Source organism: Zeugodacus cucurbitae, chromosome 3 (genome assembly GCF_028554725.1).
Source record: "Zeugodacus cucurbitae isolate PBARC_wt_2022May chromosome 3, idZeuCucr1.2, whole genome shotgun sequence".
In the NCBI taxonomy this organism is placed as follows: Eukaryota; Metazoa; Arthropoda; class Insecta; order Diptera; family Tephritidae; genus Zeugodacus; species Zeugodacus cucurbitae.
The window spans coordinates 37,806,690-37,828,974 of NC_071668.1; the positions used below are offsets into that span (position 1 = coordinate 37,806,690).

The window sequence follows — 22,285 nt, forward strand, 5'->3', positions numbered from 1 at the left end:
AATGGGCGTGGCGTCGCCCACTTATGGGTCAAAAACCATATCTCAGGAACTACTCTATCGATTTCAATGAAACTTGGTTTGTAATAGTTTCCTTACATCCCAATAATATGTTGTGAAAATTGGCCAAATCGCTCCACAACCACGCCTACTTCCTATATACCAGAACTTAGAATATGATCTGAATCGTTTACTTTACAATATATAAAGTAAGCACTAGTGAAGATATCGGTGCGAAACTTTGCACAAATACTGTATTTATAGTGCGGCAGCCCATTTCTAAAAATCGCCGAAATCGGACCATAGATTTTCAAGGCCCCTTATATCGAACATGAGGACCTCGGTGCTTCTAACCTAATATTATAGTTTCCAACTTTCAATGGACTTTATATAATATATATGACGAATATGTGGATCATATTGTGTATTATATAATATAAATAAAGTTCAATATATAAATTGCGAGAGTATAAAATGTTCGGTTACACCCGAACTTAGCCCTTCCTTACTTGTTCCTATTAATACCAGCAAAACTCACTGAACAGAAGTAACAGTCGTCCAAATAATTTCTGGGCTATCTCCAAACCATCGGAACACCAAACTTAAGCCTATTTCGTTTTCCTTGAGTCCACTGTCGCAAATTTACACACACAATGTGTGGAGCCCAGCTTTTATCTTGGTCACCAAGATCAACTCCAAAGTAATCTAAATACGATTTTTTAACAAATTCCGAAATAGGTCTTACGTCTTCTATTGGAAGTCATTTATATTTAGATCAACACTTTTTAATAAACTTTGCCAACTGCAATAAACCACTTCTTACAAGCAACTAACTTCCGATATGCAATTGGAGCGCAATAAGAAAAAATATCGTTCTCAATAATATTATACATACAAATAAAATTCCCGTTAATCAGCTAGCAACTACACATAAAGTAATATTTTCGGAAACTGCTTGTACCGAATTTTATATACCACCCAGTAAAAATAACCAAATTCATCAAAAAAGCATATCTTAAGCGAACCGGTTTGACTGGAAGGTAAAATAAACTTATGAAACGAAAAAAATATTTGAATTAAAAAAAATGTTTTAGGTAATTTTTTTTTTTTGCGAATTTTTTTTTCAGGTCATAAGTTAAGTTGAGGGTATAAAAAAGCTATATCTTAGAGACAAACTGATTACAGATTTGAATTCAGCGCGCCAAAATTAACTAGAATCAGTTGATAAATTCAAAGAAGCAAACAATATTTTAATTTTGTCGGGATGTGTAATATAACGCCTCATCCGGAGTTTACACTTTTAACGAAGGTGTCATTACAGGCAACGACTATTTAAATTCCGAATTTAAATACTCGTGAATTTTTCAGTAATATTGTATCAAGTGATGATCCTGGCCAACGGACTACGATATCCATTATGTTCAGTTTGCTGTCACAAAACGTTTGTACATTAATTGAAAAGTAGCTTTTTCGATTTCGAAATAGTCTGCTTCATCCCCACCTAAATAGTTATTAATTTTAAATTATCTATCTTTAAATTATTTACATTGTTTATTCTGACCGGGTGATAGTATTTTTACATGTGTATAGTCCATAGCAGCTAGCACACGCGGAAATTTTGCTATTTTATAAAACTGTTTCTGAATTTCTCTTTGACTTTCTAATTTCAAGGGGATGGTTATAAAGCATTTTCTTAACAATGAAATACAGTGTCACACTGCACGACAGGTAGAACATTTTGAAACACCACATAGGTCCACCGCTCGTTCTTTGCGTGCAGCCATTTGCAAAGAAACGCAATGTTAGTAAAAGCATTCATTCGGGGGACATAACACCGTTTCTACAATATTTCTATTACTCGTACGTATACTTACTTCTTAGTTTTGTGCTGAATTTTGAATCTGTATCGAAAATCAACGTCATCGTAATACGTGAAACAATTTTATTGCTCCCTCATTATACTAGCGCCGATTTATAAACATGATTATTAAAACCTCGCACTCCATATCACTTTCGTCGTTGTCAGTTTCCATTTTTTATGTATATATGTATATATGTCTATCTTCTCCTAATTGCAAATCAGCTGATTGAAAAACGTATTATAGTTGCATGTGGTAATTTAAATAATATTTAAATGGCAAAGCGTGACCATTTAAATAAAAATTAAGTCAAATGTTGAAACTGAAATAAATTATTATACTCTCGCAACAAATGTTGCTAAAGAGAGTATTATAGCTTTGTTCACATAATGGTTGTTTGTAACACCCAAAACTAAACGAGTTAGATATAGGGTTATATATACCAAAGTGATCAGGGTGAAGAGTGGAGTTTAAATCCCAATGTCTGTCTGTCCGTCCGTCCGTCTGTGCAAGCTGTTACTTGAGTAAAAATTAAGATATCTTAATAAAACTTAGCACACTTATTTCTTGGCACCATAGGAAGGTTGCGAAAATGAGCAAAATCGGACCACTGCCACGCCCACAAAATGGCGAAAACCGAAAACACATAAAGTGCCATAACTAAGCCATAAAAAAATATATGGAAATAAAATTTGATATGAAGGATCGCACTATGAAGGGGCATATTTGGATGTAGTTTTTTTTGGAGAAGTGGGCGTGGCCCTGCCACCAAAAAGGTTTTTTTACATATCTCGCAAACCAATAGAGCTAAATAAACCAAACTTTCTGCAGTCGTTTTTTTAGTAACTTCTTAATACAGTCTAATAATGAAAGAAATCAGATAATAACCACGCCCACCTCCCATACAAAGGTTAGGTTGAAAATTACTAAAAGTGGGTTAAGTCACTAAAGAAAAACGTCAGAAACACTAAATTTCACATAAAAAATGGCAGATGGAAGCTGCACTCAGATTTTTTTACAAAATGGAAAATGGGCGTGGCGTCGCCCACTTATGGGTCAAAAACCATATCTCAGGAACTACTCGATCCATTTCAATGAAACTTGGTTTGTAATAGTTTCCTTACATCCCAATGATATGTTGTGAAAATAGGCCAAATCGCTTCACAACCACGCCTACTCCCTATATACCAGAACTTTGAAGACGATCTGAATCGTTTACTTTACAATATATAAAGTAAGCACTAGGGAAGATATCGGTGCAGAACTTTGCACAAATACTATGTTTATAGTGTGGCAGCCCCATTCTAAAAATCGCCGAAATCGGACCATAGGTTTTTAAAGCCGCATATATCGAACACGAGGACCTCGGTGCTTCTAACCTAATATTATGGTTTCCAACTTTCAATGGACTTTATGCAATATATATGACGAATATGTGGGACAAATTGTGTATTATATAATATAAATAAAGTTAACTAAATAAATTGCGAGAGTATGAAATGTTCGGTTGCACCCGAACTTAGCACTTCCTTACTTGTTTATACGCTCGCAACCTATTGCACAGAGTATCATAGTTTTGTTCACATAACGGTTGTTTGTGTAACCAAGAAATAAAAGAGTTCGATATGGGGTTACATATATATAAATGATCAGGATGACGAGTGGAGTTGAAATCCGGATGTCTGTCCGTCCGACCGTGCAAGCTGTAACTTGAGTAAAAATTGAGATATCTTAATGAAACTTGGAACATATGTTCCTTGGGACCGTGAGAGGGTTTCTTCCGAAAATGGGCAAAATCGGTCCACTGCCACGCCCACAAAATGGCGAAAGCCATAAAGACATAAAGTGTCATAACTAAGCCATAAATAAAGTTATAATAGTAAAATTTGGAATAAAGGATCGCACCAGGAAGGGGCATATTTGGATGTAATTGTTTTGGGGAAGTGGGCGTGGTCCCGCCCCCAAATCGGTTATTTATATATATCTCGCAAACCAATGAAGCTATATAAACCAAACTTTCTGCAGTCGTTTTTTTAGCCACTTCTTAATACAGTCCAAAAATGAAAGAAAAAGGATAATAACCACGCCCACCTCCCATACAAAGGTTAGGTTGAAAATTACTAAAAGTGGGTTGGCTCACTAACGAAAAAAGCCAGAAACACTAAATTTCACATAAGGAATGGCAGGAAGCTGCACTCAGATTTTTTTACAAAATGGAAAATGGGCGTGGCGTCGCCCACTTATGGGTCAAAAACCATATCTCAGGAACTACTCGACCGATTTCAATGAAACTGGGTTTGTAATAGTTTCTTTACCTCCCAATAATATGTTGTGAAAATTGGCCAAATCGCTTTACAACCACGCCTACTTCCTGTATACCAGAACTTAGAAGATGATCTGAATCGTTTACTTTACAATATATAAAGTAAGCACTAGTGAAGACATCGGTGCAAAACTTTGCACAAATACTGTATTTATAGTGTGGCAGCCCATTTCTAAAAATCGCCGAAATCGGACCATAGGTTTTCAAGGCCCCATATATCGAGCATGAGGACATCGGTGCTTCTAACCTAATATTATGGTTTCCAACTTTCAGTGGACTTTATACTATATATATGACGAATATGTAGGTCAAATTGTGTATTATATAATATTAATAAAGTTAAATAAATAAATTGCGAGAGCATGAAATGTTTTTTCGTTAACAATACGCCAGCAATTGTATGGCAATTTAATGTGTTGCGTATTTGTTTGCAGTTCTATTTTATCGTTCTCCATACAATTTAGTATGCACATGTTTATGGACATTGGAAGTGTTTCCAGATTTCGTGGTACATTATTACTTTATACATATCCGGCAAAGTCTGTCGGAAATCACCATGTTTATCGTTACAATTAGGGAGTTCAGTCGTACTATTGGTTTATTTAAATAGTGCCTTATTGAATTACCATAGTAACGTGTGTAAGACTCTTCAAATACGTGTTCGATCGAGTTTGGAAGTTCAAGCAGCGAACTCGGGTTTTGTGTATATTATAATTTGGGGTGTGTCGTACACGGGTTGGTTGTAATCAACACACTCGAGTTAGCACTCGAACACCAAAGAATAATAGATAATTATACATACACACAAATGTATGTATTTAGACCTCGGGATATCGCGTTCTGTCTTAGCTTCGTTTGTTGAATATTTGGATATTAGATGTTGTAGGTACATATGTACATTTATTTTATTAAAAAATAATAATTAAATTCAAGGATAGAATTCATTAAAAATGTATTTCATTTATTACTTAACAAATCTTTAATAAAATAAAAAAACACTTCATTACCCTTATGTACATATACATTTTGATTTTTTTTAATCTTAAATTTTACGAATACAAATAATAAATTAAAGAACAAATTATATTAAAAGTCAAAAAACATATTAGTTCGAGCATAGTTTTATAACCATAAATTGCTGATAATCACTTCTCAATTATACCGATTATACACATATTGTCTATTTATTTACAATTTTGGTTTGTTTACATTTTTATCTGTCAAAATTGGGTTTCCCGCTATCGCCAACTACTGTTTTTGGAAAAAGCCTACCTATTGTGAATGAAAAACGTGATGAACTGGCAATGCCTCTAGTTCAATATACAAGCTATGATAGCTTATGGCAAGCCAACATAATTATGTTGACTAATACCCTTGACAGACGGCGGCGTTAATTCGGAATAACTCCTTTAATAGGGGTTAATTCGAGAGTTATCTCAGTTAACTCCGTTTGCTAACTCCCATTTAATCCTCAAAATTTTAGAGAGTTCGTAGTATTTTCGTTGGCAACATTATAAAACATGGCCGATTTTAACCTATTGTGAATGAAAATATACAATACTGACAGCTGTTTTTCAATTAAATGTAAACAAAACAAGTAAGGAAGGTCTATTATTTAACTTTATTTATATTATATAATACACAATTTGACCCACATATTCGTCATATATATTGTATAAAGTCCATTGAAAGTTGGAAACCATAATATTAGGTTAGAAGCACCGAGGTCCTCGTGTTCGAGATATGCTCTGAGTGCAGCTTCCATCTGCCATGTCTTATGTGAAATTTAGTGTTTCTGACGTTTTTCGTTAGTGAGTTAACCCACTTTTAGTAATTTTCAACCTAACCTTTGTATGAAAGGTGGGCGTGGTTATTATCTGATTTCTTTCATTTTTGGACTGTATTAAGAAGTGGCTAAAAAAACGACTGCAGAACGTTTGATTTATATAGCTCTATTGGTTTTCAAGATATGTACAAACAACCTATTTGGGGGCGGGGCCATGCCCACCTCCCCAAAAAAATTATATCCAAATATGCCCCTTCATAGTGCGATCCTTCATACCATATTTTATTTCCAAAGCTTTATTTATGGCTTATTTATGGCACTTTATGTGTTTTCGGTTTTCGCCATTTTGTGGGCGTGGCAGTGGTCCGATTTTGCTCATTTTCAAAAGCAACCTTCCTATGGTGGCAAGGTATAAGTGTGCCAAGTTTCATCAAGATATCTTAATTTTTACTCAAATTACAGCTTGCACAAACGACAGACAGACATTCGGATTTTGACTCGCCTCGTCGCCCTGATCACTTTGGTATATATAACCCTATATCTAACTCGTTTAGTTTTGAGTGTTACAAACATCCGTTATGTGAACAAAACTATAATACTCTCTAGCAACTTTGTTGCGATTTATGTATATTTCTTTAGTAATTAGTGATTTTGTACTAATTGTGCGGCTAACAACCGCAATATATGCTTTCTATCCAATTTTATTTTGCCAAAATGAAAATATTATTGCCAATTAGCTGTTTATGGGAGTTTATAACTCGCTTTGCTGCCGTCTGTCACCTATATATTTCGAACTGATTAAAAGTGCAGTTAATCCGAATTGACTCTGCTGTCTGTCTAGCCTATAAGTGTAAGAGTGTAACTCGATCACATTCAATACAATCGGGCAGAGAACTTACAACATAGAGAAGGAGCATTTTGATTTTTGTATGATGCTCGATACGGTCATTTACAGAGCTTATAATTGGCTAGTAGGGAATTCACCATTCGCTCGTTACTCGTTATTATTTAACAGAATTGACTGCTGGGGAATGAACATTTGTGATGATTGGCATTTTGATGTGATATGCCCATGCTTTGATATGATAAACTATTTTGACTTTTTATAAATTTTAACTGATCAATAGAATTTTTTCAGCTCATAAATAATATTTAAAATAATTTGTAGAAAAATAAATAAAAATTTATGTCAATATTTCGGTTTCATTTATAAATGAAATGTGAAAAATATTTAATAGAATTTGTAGGAAATTAAAAAAATATTTTTCAATATTTCGGTTTTATAAATTAAATGTGTTAAAATTTAAAAAATTGCTACATTTTAAAAAAATTATAGGTATAAATGAGCATTTGTATGTATAGATATGCATATACACATGTATATATTATCTGTCATATGCGCGATCACATAAAAAACCTACCACGTACACGATATTCCTACATATGTATGTATCTACTACATTCCTTCATAAATATATTTGTATGTAAGCACAAGGGAATTCCTTCATATGAGCAATCACCAACGCACAAATATTCGCGAATGACCTACAAACTTACAAGTGTACGTACATATGTATGTATAATATTACGAATTGGCAATCGTCATACGAACAACAACACCATTCCTTCATATGCGCAACAGCAAACGCACCAATTAGAATATGTGAATGTGAATGACCGTCAAAAAACAAACCAACGCATATACAAACTTACATACATGAGTAACTCACTACAAAAAACTATGAACATCAAGAAGCAGAAACAATATGTCAACTCTTTTCCCCGCTGCACACGTCGGTGTCGACAAACTGTTTCCTCGCGACGATGGCAAAAATTAGAAATCATATTTCGGTGCTGGTGCTGAAGTCTAGTGAAATGTGGCAACAGTGCAAGCAGCTTGACAAAATTCACAAAAGAATCAATTTTCATATTTGCCATCAATTGTGGCAGAAATATAAAAATATGCGAAAAATAAGACTGCGACCAGGATTCGAACCCGAGCACCTTCTAAAAAGCGAATGTGTGCGTACCACACGCACCACGAAAGCTGCTGAAAATCGATCAGCTTAATTGATATTTTATAACCCATAGCACAAGATGCTAGCTCTAATAGAAATATGAATATGATTCTCGGCCACTGCCAGTTTTCTCTTCTGAAGAATCAGAAATTGTTCAATTTGTGATTTTTAGCATCCTACAGACAAATCGCTTTCGGGCAAGGCATGCGCGGAGATGTGCGCGACGCTTGCGTTTATGAATGAAAATGCTGTTGTGGTTTTTTGTTGTAGGCGAGTTGTTTTTTTTGAAGATGTGTCGAAGTGACAAATGTGAGGAATGTAGATTTGTATGTTCACATTTATACGTATGTATGTACATACATATATATTTCTGCACGCGTATGGTAGCAAAAATATTTGAACATACACATTGTTATGAAATTTGCCGACGGCAAATCAATGATTGTTCGAGTTCATAATGATATTATAGATTATTATATATTTTATTTAAATAATAAGGAATAAGACAAACTTTTTAATCAGATATAAATAAAAATTAACTTAAAATAAATAAAAAAATATCTAATAAAAATTAAATGAAAAATAGATAGAAAATTAAATGAAATAAAAATATTATTGAATAATATATAAATTTAATAAAACATGACTTTCAGAATTGTCTACCATCAATTGATAAATTCTCGCATATTTTATTCAAACATATTTTCCTATTTTGCCCAGCCATCAATTCCCTAGTTGAGAAAGGGCAACAGGTTCGACGCTCATCATAAACATAATTTTTCATTCATTTTATTAATAATTTTGTAAAAATAAGATTTTAAATAGTAATCATATTAATTTAGAAAGTAGTATAAAAAAATTAAAAATAAAAAGAAATAAAAATTTAATTAAAATTGAATAATAATATCACATGATTATTTCATGTGCCAGAAATTTCTCGTTTTACAGATTCCCTGCTGCTAAAACTGAAATCGCTGTTAACTTTTCATGAGGTGAGTTCCCCAGTAGCGTGGTAAATTCCCTAGTACACTTCTTTCAGACTTGAATTTCAGTCGCTGTCGAACCTGCACCTTCTCTATGTTGTAAGTTCTCTGGTACATTGTGCTCGTTGCAGATCTCTGGTGAGCATCCCATACTATTTTCCGTTCTAGTTTATGTACTATTTCGACAATTAAGGTGAGACATTCAAAAAAATAATATTTTTGCGTCAAGGGACATCCTTTTTCAACTTAAAATAACTATGTTTATTTATTTGAAATAAAGATTTTGATTGTATTTTTAACGGAGAATCGATCGTTATTTTTATTTAACGCCGTACGTGAATTTATCGTTACACAGTTTTATTTAGGTTATTTTTCGTCTCAAAAACGTTTTAGCATTTTCAATACCAAAATAAAATGTCAAGAAAAAGTGAAAAAGCGAAGTTAATAGCTGCAAATATCCATGATGGAAGAAAGTAAGTATCAACAAGTAATATGAAAGGCTAAGTTCGGGTGCATCCGAACATTTTATACTCTCGCAATTTATTTATATAGTTTTTTAAGATAACACACAATTTGACCCATATATTCGGCATAAAGTCCAATCGAATAAAGAAAATCAACATATATAGTATATGAAGGCTCAGGTAATTCCTGAACCGATTTCACTATTAAGCCCATCGTATTTTTGAAAAACCTATAATTAAGTATATACGAGCTAGGGGAATTTATGAACCGATTTTAACCATTTTGAGTACAGAGGCACACAATTAGAAGAAAGAGATTCCCTCTGAATTAAAATAAGATATCACAGAGATTTACCGATATTTTCGGTGAAAAATTATACGAAGGCACTGAATTCTTCCTATTCGATATTTTGGGAATTGAAATGTTATAGTCCGATTTCTGATTTTTTTCACAAGTGATGCCACGGCTCATATACAGTATTTGTCTTTACACAAAAAAATATTTATTTCTCTATCTTCATTGGTTCGTTATGTATATATTATAAAGTGAAGGAATGAGACGGAATTCAAAATTGAGTTATATGGAAAGTTGTCGTGGATGTCTTTCGATTTCAACCATTTTCCACACGTGTCCTCAGAGTGTCAAAAGAATGCTTTATACCGAGATATGGACGCCCCGATCATTTTCGATTTTGTAAAAAAATCTGAGTACAGCTTCCTTATGTCATTTCTTCTGCAAAATGTTGGGTTTCTGATGTTATTCGTTAGTGCGTTAATTTCAGTAATTTTCAACATAACCTTTGTATGGGAGGTGGGTGTGGTTATTATCCAATTTCCACTATTTTCGTAGTGTATGATGGGATACGTAAGGAAAACGACTGTTTAGCTTTATTTTCGCCATTTTGTGGGCGTGGCAGTCTATTTTCGCCTATTTTCGAAATCATGGTCCCAAGGAATATTTGTGCTAAGTTTTGTTAAGATATCTTAATTTTTACTCAAGTTACAGATTGCACAGGCGTACAGACGGATGGACAGACATCCGGATTTCAAATCTTCTAGTCACCCTGATCACTTTGGTATATATTACTCTATATCTAAATCTTTTAGTTTTAGGTGTTACAAATAACCGTTATATGAACAAAACTATACTCTCTTAGCAACTTTTGTTGCGAGAGTATAAAAATTTATTGTATGGATTTTATTTTAAAATAATGTTTGTTTTAGGTGATGATGATGAGCAGGAGGAGATCGAGGAGAAGTTTAGAATAAATATGCTTATATTATTGCACAATCGTCGATGTGTGCACTTAGGAGACACGAAGTCCAACCAGTGGGAACTAAATGTCATTTTGACGATAATTTTGTCAAATGATGAGAGTATCCCAAAAAGAATTTGATTAACTTTTAAATTTACTGAAAGATGATAATGCGCAATCCTAATAATGCATTTGCTTATCCTGGAAGCGAAACTTTTTCGACAGTTGGATAGCTGGAGATAGTGCACATCCATTAAAGGATTTTTTAGTAACACCATTTAGGCAAAATAGTATAGAATATACCAGAGAAGAAAAGGACAAGTTCAATAAATATTTTCCTAATACAGTGGTGCTCCAGTATAACGAAAACCGACGAATGTTCAATATATCGAACACTATTTTTCAATACATTGATGACTCTATATAACGAAAGCTGGAAATGGGATGAACTGTATTTACGAATGTATGGCGTTTGTATTTGGTTTTGAATACAAAAAACAATGCAGGAAGTTAAACACCCGTCGGTTCTTGTTATTATTGAGCTATTTTTTTTAAGAATTCTATTTATTTTTTTATGGTTCAGGTTTGTACACTACAACAATTTTCACTTCCATACTCCTAAATAATACTTTTAATTACAGATTGAAGATTCTCTTGAAAGTCGAAGTCTACCAATATTACTCCTGGATAACGCTCCTAGTCATCCACCAGAAGAAGATTTGGTGACTCCAGATGGAAAAATTTGAACAGTGTTTATGCCACCGAATGTAACGGCTCTAATTCAACCGATGGACCAGAACGCGATTCGCCTCACCAAATTATTTTACCGAAATTCTTTACTGAGCAGTGTAGTGCAAAAAAAATTTAAATACAGCGTTAAAGGACCTCACCCTTTTCAATGCAATTCAACTTATTGCTGCAGCTTGGGAAAAAGTTTCAGGGGTTGTTCTTCAGAAGTGTTGGAAAAACATTTTAATTAATAAAACCACACCTGACGATGAAGATGATGAGGAAAATATAACTCTTTTATTAATCTTATTGTATGCATTTTCCATTGTATATGTATTTATTTCAACCAATGCTTATGAATTCATGAATAAATACTTATTTTTAAACATATATGTACCAATATTAATTTAGTTTTCGTTTCCGATATAACGAATATTTCAGTTTAACGAACGGTCCCAACATTATATCATTCGTTATATTGGAGTACCACTGTATTGTGAAAGAAAAATTATCTAGCTTAAAAGAGCTAAAGTTTAGATTCCATACTACGGAAAACAAAAAATAGTGTAATGAATGGATGATGGTTTGTTGTATTTTGCACAACATTTTTATAATTTCATACAACGAAGTTCATGAAAGTAACATTGAACCCTGTACCAATTTATTACCTTCAACAAACCTTAGACGTAGTCTGCTAAACTTCATTCAGAATCACCCAAGCATTTAATGTCTTAAGAATACTTACATGCAGAGAACTAGAGCACAGTTTTCATAAATATTTAACGGTTTTTTGCATAATGTTCATGGTTACTAAACTCTCCTATTTTTGTATTCACTTTCTTTCAATAAATATAATTTGTTAATAACTATTTCATTTAGAATATACTTAATTATTTATTTATAACAACTTAAAACACAAACCTGAATAAAAATATATTTTAGATTTCTCCAATACCGATTAAAAATTTATAAAAACTCTCTTTAAAACTTTAGTAGCGCTTATATTAGCCATAGCTAATCTCTCCTTCATTTAAAGTTCAAGAATTTTATACTTTTCCTGTCTGTTGAACATTTTTCTTTAAGCTGAAATTCTTTTTCTTTTAAATCTAAATCCCATTCCCTTAAACTCAGCTCTCAATCCTTGACGGCACAATCTGCCTCCAACTTTTGTTTGATTTTTCATGATATCCGAGACGCGTATTCGACTTTATATATGCAAAACATATATTACCTGGATTGGCATTAAATGTCGGACTTCTTCTCAAATTCAGGCATTACTGCTGTTGGAGTTTCTATATCTCCCTCAACATCAATAGCGTTTTCCGCCATTGTATCTACTATTATGGAGCAATCACTTACCCACCTTCCAAAAATGGCATTCAAATTATAATATTGGTTGTACATTTTTAATAAGGATTATTAGTTACATTTATCTACACTACTATTATAAAGAGGAAAGATTTATATTGAATATATTCGAAAACTACTGTGCCGATTTCAAGACCACGGATATCGAAGACTATAGATTGTAATTAAGTTTTTGCTCATTACAAAAAATTTCAGGTTCGAAGTTTCCTCATTTTACTTTTTTATAATGAACCCACGCAAGAAACGGTAAAGTACATACATATGTATGGGAGAGTGTGTATAAGTGTGTTAAAACTTATAACTTTTGAAATGTTTGTTTAAGCCCGTTCGACGACGGAGTGGTCTGCTAGTAATTTATATTTAAACGAAAAACAAACCTCGAGTAGGGAATTTTCAGAAAGAAAATCTATGATCTATAATTGTAAACGTAATAAACTTGTCTTTTTATTTGGGATACTCACAACGTGTCATAAAGTTATAAGTCATAAACAAAAATTAAGACAAAATACAATGGTTGTGAACACGTCGTTATAAATTTGTTGTCGTAAATCACTTATCAATCAGCTGATTGAAAAAACATAAAGTAAGTATTTCGCAAAAATAAGTACTTCGTATTCGAAATGCCAAGGAGAGGTGAAAATTTTAAAATAATGGATGCGCTGTGCAAGAATCAGGCATTAAACCTGATGATACTTGACTCAAGTGAGTTTTACCATTATAAGCAAGTATCACTTTGATATTTATTTACGTAAAAATTAATTTCCAGGCGACGACGAAGATGCGGACAATATTGAAATTAAAAGAGAAGTTTCTGTTTTGGCCAAATGAAAATGAACGGTTGGAAAATGTTACTGCAACGCGGAAAGAGATGCCAGGTTGTATAGGATATATTGATGGATGAGAATTAAAGTTGGCTGAAGCGCCAGCCAAAAAACATGAACTTTTTTATTCACGAAAACGCCTCAAAACATCCTCAACGATTTTTATCTGACTCTCAGTGGATTGCTGGAGATTGCGCCTATCCACTCAAGGAATTTTTATTGACACCGTTCAGGCAAAATAGTACGGACTACACTTCGGAATAAAGAGAAAGTTTCAATAAGTACTTTTCAAAATATCGTGTGCGAATTGAGAATTGTTTTGTCATTTTAAAAGAAAAATTCGGCAGCTTGAAGGAATTGAAGTTTAGAATGATAAATGAGCAAAATAAAAAAGAATGCAATGAGTGGATCGTGGTATGCTGCATTCTCCATAACATGCTAATCAATTACCAAACTGAAAACGAAGAAAGCGTTGAAATTAACCCACCTCAATATAGCATACCACCAGGAAGTAACACAAGATCTAGCCTTCTTGACTTCATTCAAAATCATAGATTAACTTAAAATACATCATTATTTAAACGTATATTTACTATTCATTAGTATAAGTATTCATAAATAAAAATTTGTTTTTTTTTATTTAAAAATTAACATAAAAAGTAATTATTAAAAATAAAATTCAGGTACATTAATTCATTTCAGGTAATTTAAAATTCTCTTGCACCACTTCTTCCAATTCTTCCACTTATTTGTATTTGTATTTCAATTCTTCCATTGCCAATCTTTCTTTCATTTGTATTTCCATTATTTTTAGCTTTTCATTACTTTCCAATTCTTTTACTTTCATCTCCATTTCTTTGTCTTTTAGTAATAATTCTTGCTTTTCCCTTAACTCCACTTCTTTTTCTTTAATCCTCAATTCCCTTTTTCTCTTAATTCCAACTCTTTCTCCTTAAAACTCATTTCTTGCTCCATTTTCTGCTTTTTCAGCTGTATCATTTTAGACTGAAATTGCAGAATATCTGATACCGCAGTTCTAGAATATATTCCTTTACGAATTGTCTTATCAATGCATTCGCCTTCGCATACAGCCGCAGAAGACGCTGACTCGTTGAGGTCTACTTCAGAATAGTTTTCGTTGTTCTCCAAACTGTCGTTTATTACTACTGACTCAACCACTCTACTGCCGAAAATTTCATTTAATTTAATTAGTTAAATTGTATTTATTATTTATACATTTTTATATTACCTGTATAACATTATATTGCTCCATTATTCCAAAAACCCTCGACAAAAGAAATTTAAATTTAAATGCAAATGTAACCACAATGCAAAAGCAAACTGATGTAAACAGAAATCAGCTGATCAGTTATGACGAAACGAATACATAGCGTTCAGAGTTGTATAGGGTGATTTTTTAAGAGCTTGATAACTTTTTTTAAAAAAAAACGCATAAAATTTGCAAAATCTCATCGGTTCTTTATTTGAAACGTTAGATTGGTTCATGACATTTACTTTTTGAAGATAATTTCATTTAAATGTTGACCGCGGCTGCGTCTTAGGTGGTCCATTCGGAAAGTCCAATTTTGGGCAACTTTTTCGAGCATTTCGGCCGGAATAGCCCGAATTTCTTCGGAAATGTTGTCTTCCAAAGCTGGAATAGTTGCTGGCTTATTTCTGTAGACTTTAGACTTGACGTAGCCCCACAAAAAATAGTCTAAAGGCGTTAAATCGCATGATCTTGGTGGCCAACTTACGGGTCCATTTCTTGAGATGAATTGTTCTCCGAAGTTTTCCCTCAAAATGGCCATAGAATCGCGAGCTGTGTGGCATGTAGCGCCATCTTGTTGAAACCACATGTCAACCAAGTTCAGTTCTTCCATTTTTGGCAACAAAAAGTTTGTTAGCATCGAACGATAGCGATCGCCATTCACCGTAACGTTGCGTCGAACAGCATCTTTGAAAAAATACGGTCCAATGATTCCACCAGCGTACAAACCACACCAAACAGTGCATTTTTCGGGATGCATGGGCAGTTCTTGAACGGCTTCTGGTTGCTCTTCACCCCAAATGCGGCAATTTTGCTTATTTACGTAGCCATTCAACCAGAAATGAGCCTCATCGCTGAACAAAATTTGTCGATAAAAAAGCGGATTTCACATTTCGAACCGAACACTGATTTTGGTAATAAAATTCAATGATTTGCAAGCGTTGCTCGTTAGTAAGTCTATTCATGATGAAATGTCAAAGCATACTGAGCATCTTTCTCTTTGACACCATGTCTGAAATCCCACGTGATCTGTCAAATACTAATGCATGAAAATCCTAACCTCAAAAAAATCACCCTTTATTTGCGTAAACTTATTTTAGTATGCAATCCAACAACAAATTATTTACACTAGCATAAAAACTTATGATTTTATGATTTTACGATGCTTTAAGACACCTTGTGAGTACCCCAATTATATTCACGCAACAAAAGTTGCTAAGACAGTATTATAATTCTGTTCATATAAATATTATTTGTAAGTCATAAAACTAAACGAGTTAGATATAAGGTTATATATATCAAAATGATCAGAGTGATGAGAAATCCGAATGTCTGTCTGTCCGTCCGTCCGTGCAACAGATAACTTGAGTAACAATTGAGATATCTTGGGCAAAATCGGACTACTGCCACGCCCACAAAATGCCGAAAACCGAAAACAAATAAAGTGTCATAACTAAGCCATAAATCAAACTATGAAAGTGAAAGACAGAGTAATGACAGGTCATGGTCATTTTTTAAATGCAGCTCTTTCTCTATTAACTAACCTATTAATTACATCATTTTAAGTTTTTAACCACATATGTCCTAACGTAATGATATCCCAATTTAAAATTGTATAGCTTAGTTTGTTTATTTAATCGTATTTTTAATTCGTTGTAGTAGTCTAATTTTGACAATATATTATACCAATATTCTCATGGTTTCAAGGGTGTTAACGGACGGAGGATCATTGTGTCTTATATTAAAAAGATAAAATATCCTATATTTCAAGTTGAATTAAACACAACATAAGGTGCAAAATTTCATTCTGTGTACAGACGTCTGCAGTTGAATTTAATACAACTGCGTTGGCTACGACAGCGTTTCGATAGCTTCAAGGGTGGGTTAAAAGGAAAGAATAAAAGTGCATCAAAACATATCTTAAATAAAAATAAAATTTTTCAAGTACCAAACGGAAACACAGTAAAACAAAAAAAAAAAACATAACCAACCAACGTCAGATAATGGGAAACGATCAAATTTATTGCTAATAAACTCAAGATCGAAAACTAAAACCGTCAACTGGTCAAACCGGAAACCCAGTGTAACCAAAATAACAGCATTCGTGACTGTTCATCCTCATCAGAAACTGCGGCTGCAAACCAACCTCAACGAAAACAATTTATGTTCAAATATCGTTGAACATGCATTCTTTTAGTCTTGGCACGCATACATTTATATGAGGCAAGCATGCACTCAACTAACACAACTAATGTATATACTATACACACAAGATAACCTATTGGTTATAAAAATACATTTGAGCAATTGCTTGTGTGCATTTGAATAACCCCTTATCATGCAACATCTAAAATATACATTTAAAACTGGATTTTTGTTTGATTTTTTTAAATTTTTATTTAAAGATTATATTATTAGCTATATATTTTGGTACAAAAGTTGCACTCTTCAGTGAAGCACCTTGCAATATAAAGCATTTTTATACTCTCGCAACAAAAGTTGCTAAGAGAGTGTTATAGTTTTGTTCACCTAACGGTTGTTTGCAAGTCATAAAACTAAACGAGTTAGATATAGGGTTATATACATATATCAAAATGTTCAGGGTGACGAGACGAGTCAATCCGAATGTCTGTCTGTCCGTCTGTCCGTGCAACAGATAACTTGAGTAAAATTTGTGATATCTTAACGAAACTTGAAACACGTATTCCTTGGCACCCTGAGGAGATTGCTTTCGAAAATGGGCAAAATCGGACCATTGCCACGCCCACAAAATTGCGAAAACCAAAAACTTATAAAGTGTCATAACTAAGCCATAAATAAAGTTATGAAATTTGGAACATAGGATCGTATTAGGGAGGGGCACATTTGGATGTAATTTTTTTGGAAAAGTGGGCGTGACCCCGCCCTCAAATAGGTTTTTTGTATATAATTCGCAAACCAATAAAGCTATATAAACCCAACTTTCTGCAGTCGTTTCTTTTAGCCGTTTCCTTATACAGTCCAAAAATTAAAGAAAACGGATATTAACCACGCCCACCTCCCATACAAAGGTTATGTTGAAAATGACTAAAAGTGGGTTAACTCACTAACGAGAAACGTCAAAAACACTCAATTTTACAGAAGAAATAGCAGAAGGAAGCTGCACTCAGATTTTTTTACAAAATGAAAAATGGGCGTGGCATCTCCCACTTATGGGTCAAAAACCATATCTCAGGAACTACTCGACCGATTTCAATGAAATTCGGTATATAATACTCTCTTGACACCCTGATAACACATGTGAAAAATGGATGAAATCGGTTTATAACCACGACAACTTCCCATATAACTCAATTTTGAATTCCATCTGATTCCTTCACTTTATAATGTATACATAAGGAACCAATTAAGATAGCGAAATAAAACTTTACACAAATAGTACATATCATCTCTGGCTTCACTTGAGAAAAAATTGTCTAAAACGGACTATAACTTTTCAAGGCCCCTGTTATCGAACATGTTGAACTCCGCGCCTAAGGGTAAATTTTAACCGAAAATATGGATAAATCTCTCTGATAATTTAATGTAACTCAGAGGAAATTGTTTATTCTAATAGTCTAATAATTATTAAAATCGGATAATAACATCTCCTAGCTCCCAACCTTATTATAGGCTTTTCAAAAATATGGTGGGGTTTAATCTGCATATATGTATTGATTAATATGTGAGATATCTTAGTGAAATTAAGTGAGTGCATAATCTTGGATATAGTGTACCTTGCTGTTGAAAATGAATGAAATCGGTTCAGGAATTTCCTCAGCCCTCATACACTATATAGGACGATTTTCGCTATTCTATTAAACTTTGTGCCGAATTTATAGATAAATTTGGGTGTTATCTTAATAAAATTTCTTCAATAAATTACGAGAGTATAAAATGTTCTGTTGCACCCGAACTTAGCCTTTCCTTACTTGTTCGTTTTATAATCAGGCGCAAGTTCAAGGTCGACTTCCTAAACGTTGGTGGCAATGCATATTTACAATGTATAGAGTTCTTATAGTCGATTTTGAATTTTCTGGCCCAATAATATAGTATGCAGAAGAGACAATGGCAGATAAAGTAATTTAATTTATTGTAACTAATTTAAATTTTGTGCTTATTTATGCTTAACACATTTTGTTTTATCTTAAATTATTGAGAAAAAAAAGTAGTAGTAAAGTAATTTTCCGGCAAAAAGATATAATATTTGGCATAGTAGCATCAGATCGAACTGGCCGACTAGTGTATGATAACCTTTTCTTAATCGGGATTTTGAACACACTTAAGAAATCTAATAAACCTTGAGCGAGTTGTTGAGCAGTATGACCTTCCATGTCCATTAACAAAGAATCCAATGAAACTGAATATAATTTGTATCCCATAATTTCGCAAGTGATTTGATCCAGTATGCTTAATATTATACTCGTACAGTGCGAAAATGGAACAAGTAAGGAAAGGCTAAGTTCGCGTGCGACAATTTGACCCATATAATTTGTATCCCATAATTTCGCGAGTGATTTGATCCAGTATGCTTGATGTTATACTGTGCGAAAATGGAATAAGTAAGTAAAGGCTAAGTTCGGGTGCGACAATTTGATCCATATATTCGACATAAAGTCGAATAGAATAACTAAAATATGAAAAAAATATGAATATGCTCACTTAATTTTGCTAAGATTTCTCACATATTAACCAATATATGGGGAGTAAAGACCGCACATAATTAGAAAAATGGAAGCTAGGGGAAGTTTTGATCCGATTTTAATAATTTTTGGAACAGAGATACCAAATTAGGAAAAAAAATTGCCTCTGATTTAAATTTAATTAATCTTCGGTGAAAAATTACCCTTAAGCACTGCGTTCTTCATGTAGTCAAGTTATAGTCCGATTTCGAAAATTTTTCCAAAAGTGAAGCCACAAATGGTATACAGTTTTTGTGTAAAGTTTTATTCCGTTATCTTATAGTTAGTTATATGGGAAGTTGGAGTGCTTGTGAACCGATTCCGCCCATTTTTCATCCGTGTTGTCACACTTACTAAAAGTGAGTTAACTCACTAACGGAAAACGTCAGAAACACTCAATTTTACAGAAGAAATAACAGAAGGAAGCTGCACTCAGATTTTTTTCATAAAATGGAAAATGGGCGTGGCGTCACCCACTTATTGGTCAAAAACCATATCTCAGGAACTACTCGACCGATTACAATGAAATTCGGTACATAATATTTTCTTGACACCCTGATGACTCCTGTGGAAAATGGATCAAATCCATTCAAAGAAATGGCAGATGGAAGCTGCACTCAGATTTTTTTTACAAAATAGAAAAAGGGCATGGCGTCGCCCACTTATGGGTCAAAAACCATATCCCAGGAACTACTCGATCGATTTCAATGCAACTTGGTTCCAATCACGCCTACTTCCTATATACCAGAACTTTGAAGACGATCTGAATCGTTTACTTTACAATATATAAAGTAAGCACTAGTGAAGATATCGGTGCAGAACTTTGCTCAAATACTATATTTATAGTGTGGCAGCCCCATTCTAAAAATCGCCGAAATCGGACATAGGTTTTAAAGGCCCCATATATCGAACACGAGGACCACGGTGCTTCTAACCTAATATTATGGTTTCCAACTATCAAAGGACTTTATACAAAATATATGACGAATATTTGGGTCAAATTGTGTATTATATAATATAAATAAAGTTACATAAATAAATTGAGAGAGTATAAAATGTTCAGTTACACCCGAACTTAGCCCTTCCTTACTTTTTCTTACGTCTTTAGATTTGCTTAAACACATAGTTACTAAAAGAAATGCACCTGTGAAGAGTATATTAGCTTCGGTACAGCCGAAGTTAATTTTTTTTCTTGTTTTTATATTAAATTTAGTATTAAGTTATTTAGAATGATCCTATTTATTTAAAATATTCACAGTTTTGTTCAACAACTTGTTGAGATTTTGAAGATAACTTCATATTGACACTCTTATAGAAACCCTTGCTGCTGTTGGTAAAAATCTGCAAAACTTCTCATAATCAACATTATTTACCATAGACAGAAACAGGTATAATAATTTTGTGCTGGTCTGGACCATGTGGTGCATGCAAAAGAACCTCCCAAAAAACATTCTTTCTGTCCGTAAGGGGTTAGATGGGTTTCAAAATTGTAATTTTTTTTTGTCGTATTAAAAAGTGAAATATGTTTAAAGCATTATACAAAAATATCAAATCAATCCGACTAATAATCTTTGGAAGTTCTGCCCATCAGGCCATGTCTGTACGAATGTAAAATTTGAAACGCTTTTATCTCAAAACTAATTTTTTCAAGTCGGTGGACACGATATCTCAAAAAGTTGTTAAGCGATTTTGTTCAAATTTTGCACACATCTTTAAAATAACAATATCTAGTTAATGAACGACGGATTTTTAATATTTTTATTATAACTATTTTCGACTCAATATATGCCGATGTTTTTTTAATATTTCTTTGCTATATTTTGTTGCTCTTTAATACGCAGGCATATCTTTTCTTTTTAGACGTGATTGATTACAGGACTGTGTTAAAGCATTAGCCAGTGGGTTTGGATGATCTCGGAGTTTAGTTACATATGTATTTGTTTCTGCTGTCCTCTACTTCTTTCTTTACCATAAGAAGTCCCAGATCTTTATGGATATTTTCATTACGCATGTAAATGTAATGCCGAAAATTTGACCAGAAAGTGAGTTTTTTGGTTTAAATTCTGTCAAAAATTCAAATTTCAATATTTTATTCTTTCCTTCGTTCATTAACTATATATATATATCCATGTACTATAGATATACTTTTGAATTACTGTTTTTAGATGAACTAATCATGAATTGTGATGTCCTCGACAAGTCTTTATTTTTATACACGTCATGGGAGATGAGTTGCCAACGGCTTAGTTTTCGGAATTTTTAAATAAAAATTTCACAAACTACTGTTTAAACATATACCTTTGATATACTGAATTGATTAAATGAAATATATGATTGTATATATTAAATAATTAAAAATACCCTTGTAAAAAACATCCGGCCTACCAATTTTTATAAAACAATGTAGTTTCTAACAAACCTTACCGCTGGTGGGGGGCAATGATAGACTTGCATTGAGTGAGAATTTAATTCATTCTCAAATGTTAAAACTAGCTTTATCAAATATTTCTTACCGCTGGTGGGGGAAAATAAGTGATAGTCTAGCCTTATTGAGAAATTATTTCATTCTAGTTTTATTTTGGTTTTTTACTTACTTATATACAAATTTTAGAATTATCTTAAGAACTAATTATATGTGTATGTGTGTATGTCTATATGTATATTTTATATGTTGCACGATAAGGGGTTATTTCAAATGCACACAAGCAATT

The 22,285-nt window shown here is 33.1% G+C and overlaps 1 protein-coding gene across 12 annotated transcripts in view; it reads left to right on the forward strand.

Moving 5' to 3' along the window:
• Window positions 1–22,285, forward strand: part of LOC105220378 (probable nuclear hormone receptor HR38) — a 319,583-nt gene that overhangs the window by 179,621 nt on the left and 117,677 nt on the right. The window contains exons 4-6 of one of the 12 annotated variants that reach the window (XR_008470547.1): window positions 10,655–11,269; window positions 11,328–13,485; window positions 13,550–14,595. The exons of 6 other annotated variants lie outside the window; for them this stretch is intronic. Coding sequence is in view for 3 of the 6 variants with exons in the window: in XM_054227793.1 (XP_054083768.1) it covers window positions 8,914–8,975; window positions 9,036–9,134 (161 nt within the window). In the remaining 3 variants the exon portion in view is untranslated. Of the gene's footprint in view, window positions 1–8,913; window positions 8,976–9,035; window positions 9,281–10,654; window positions 13,486–13,549; window positions 14,596–21,434; window positions 21,900–22,285 lie in introns of those variants that run through there. 5 more of the 12 variants (XR_008470546.1, XR_008470548.1, XM_054227793.1 and 2 more) reach the window with 5 other exon arrangements.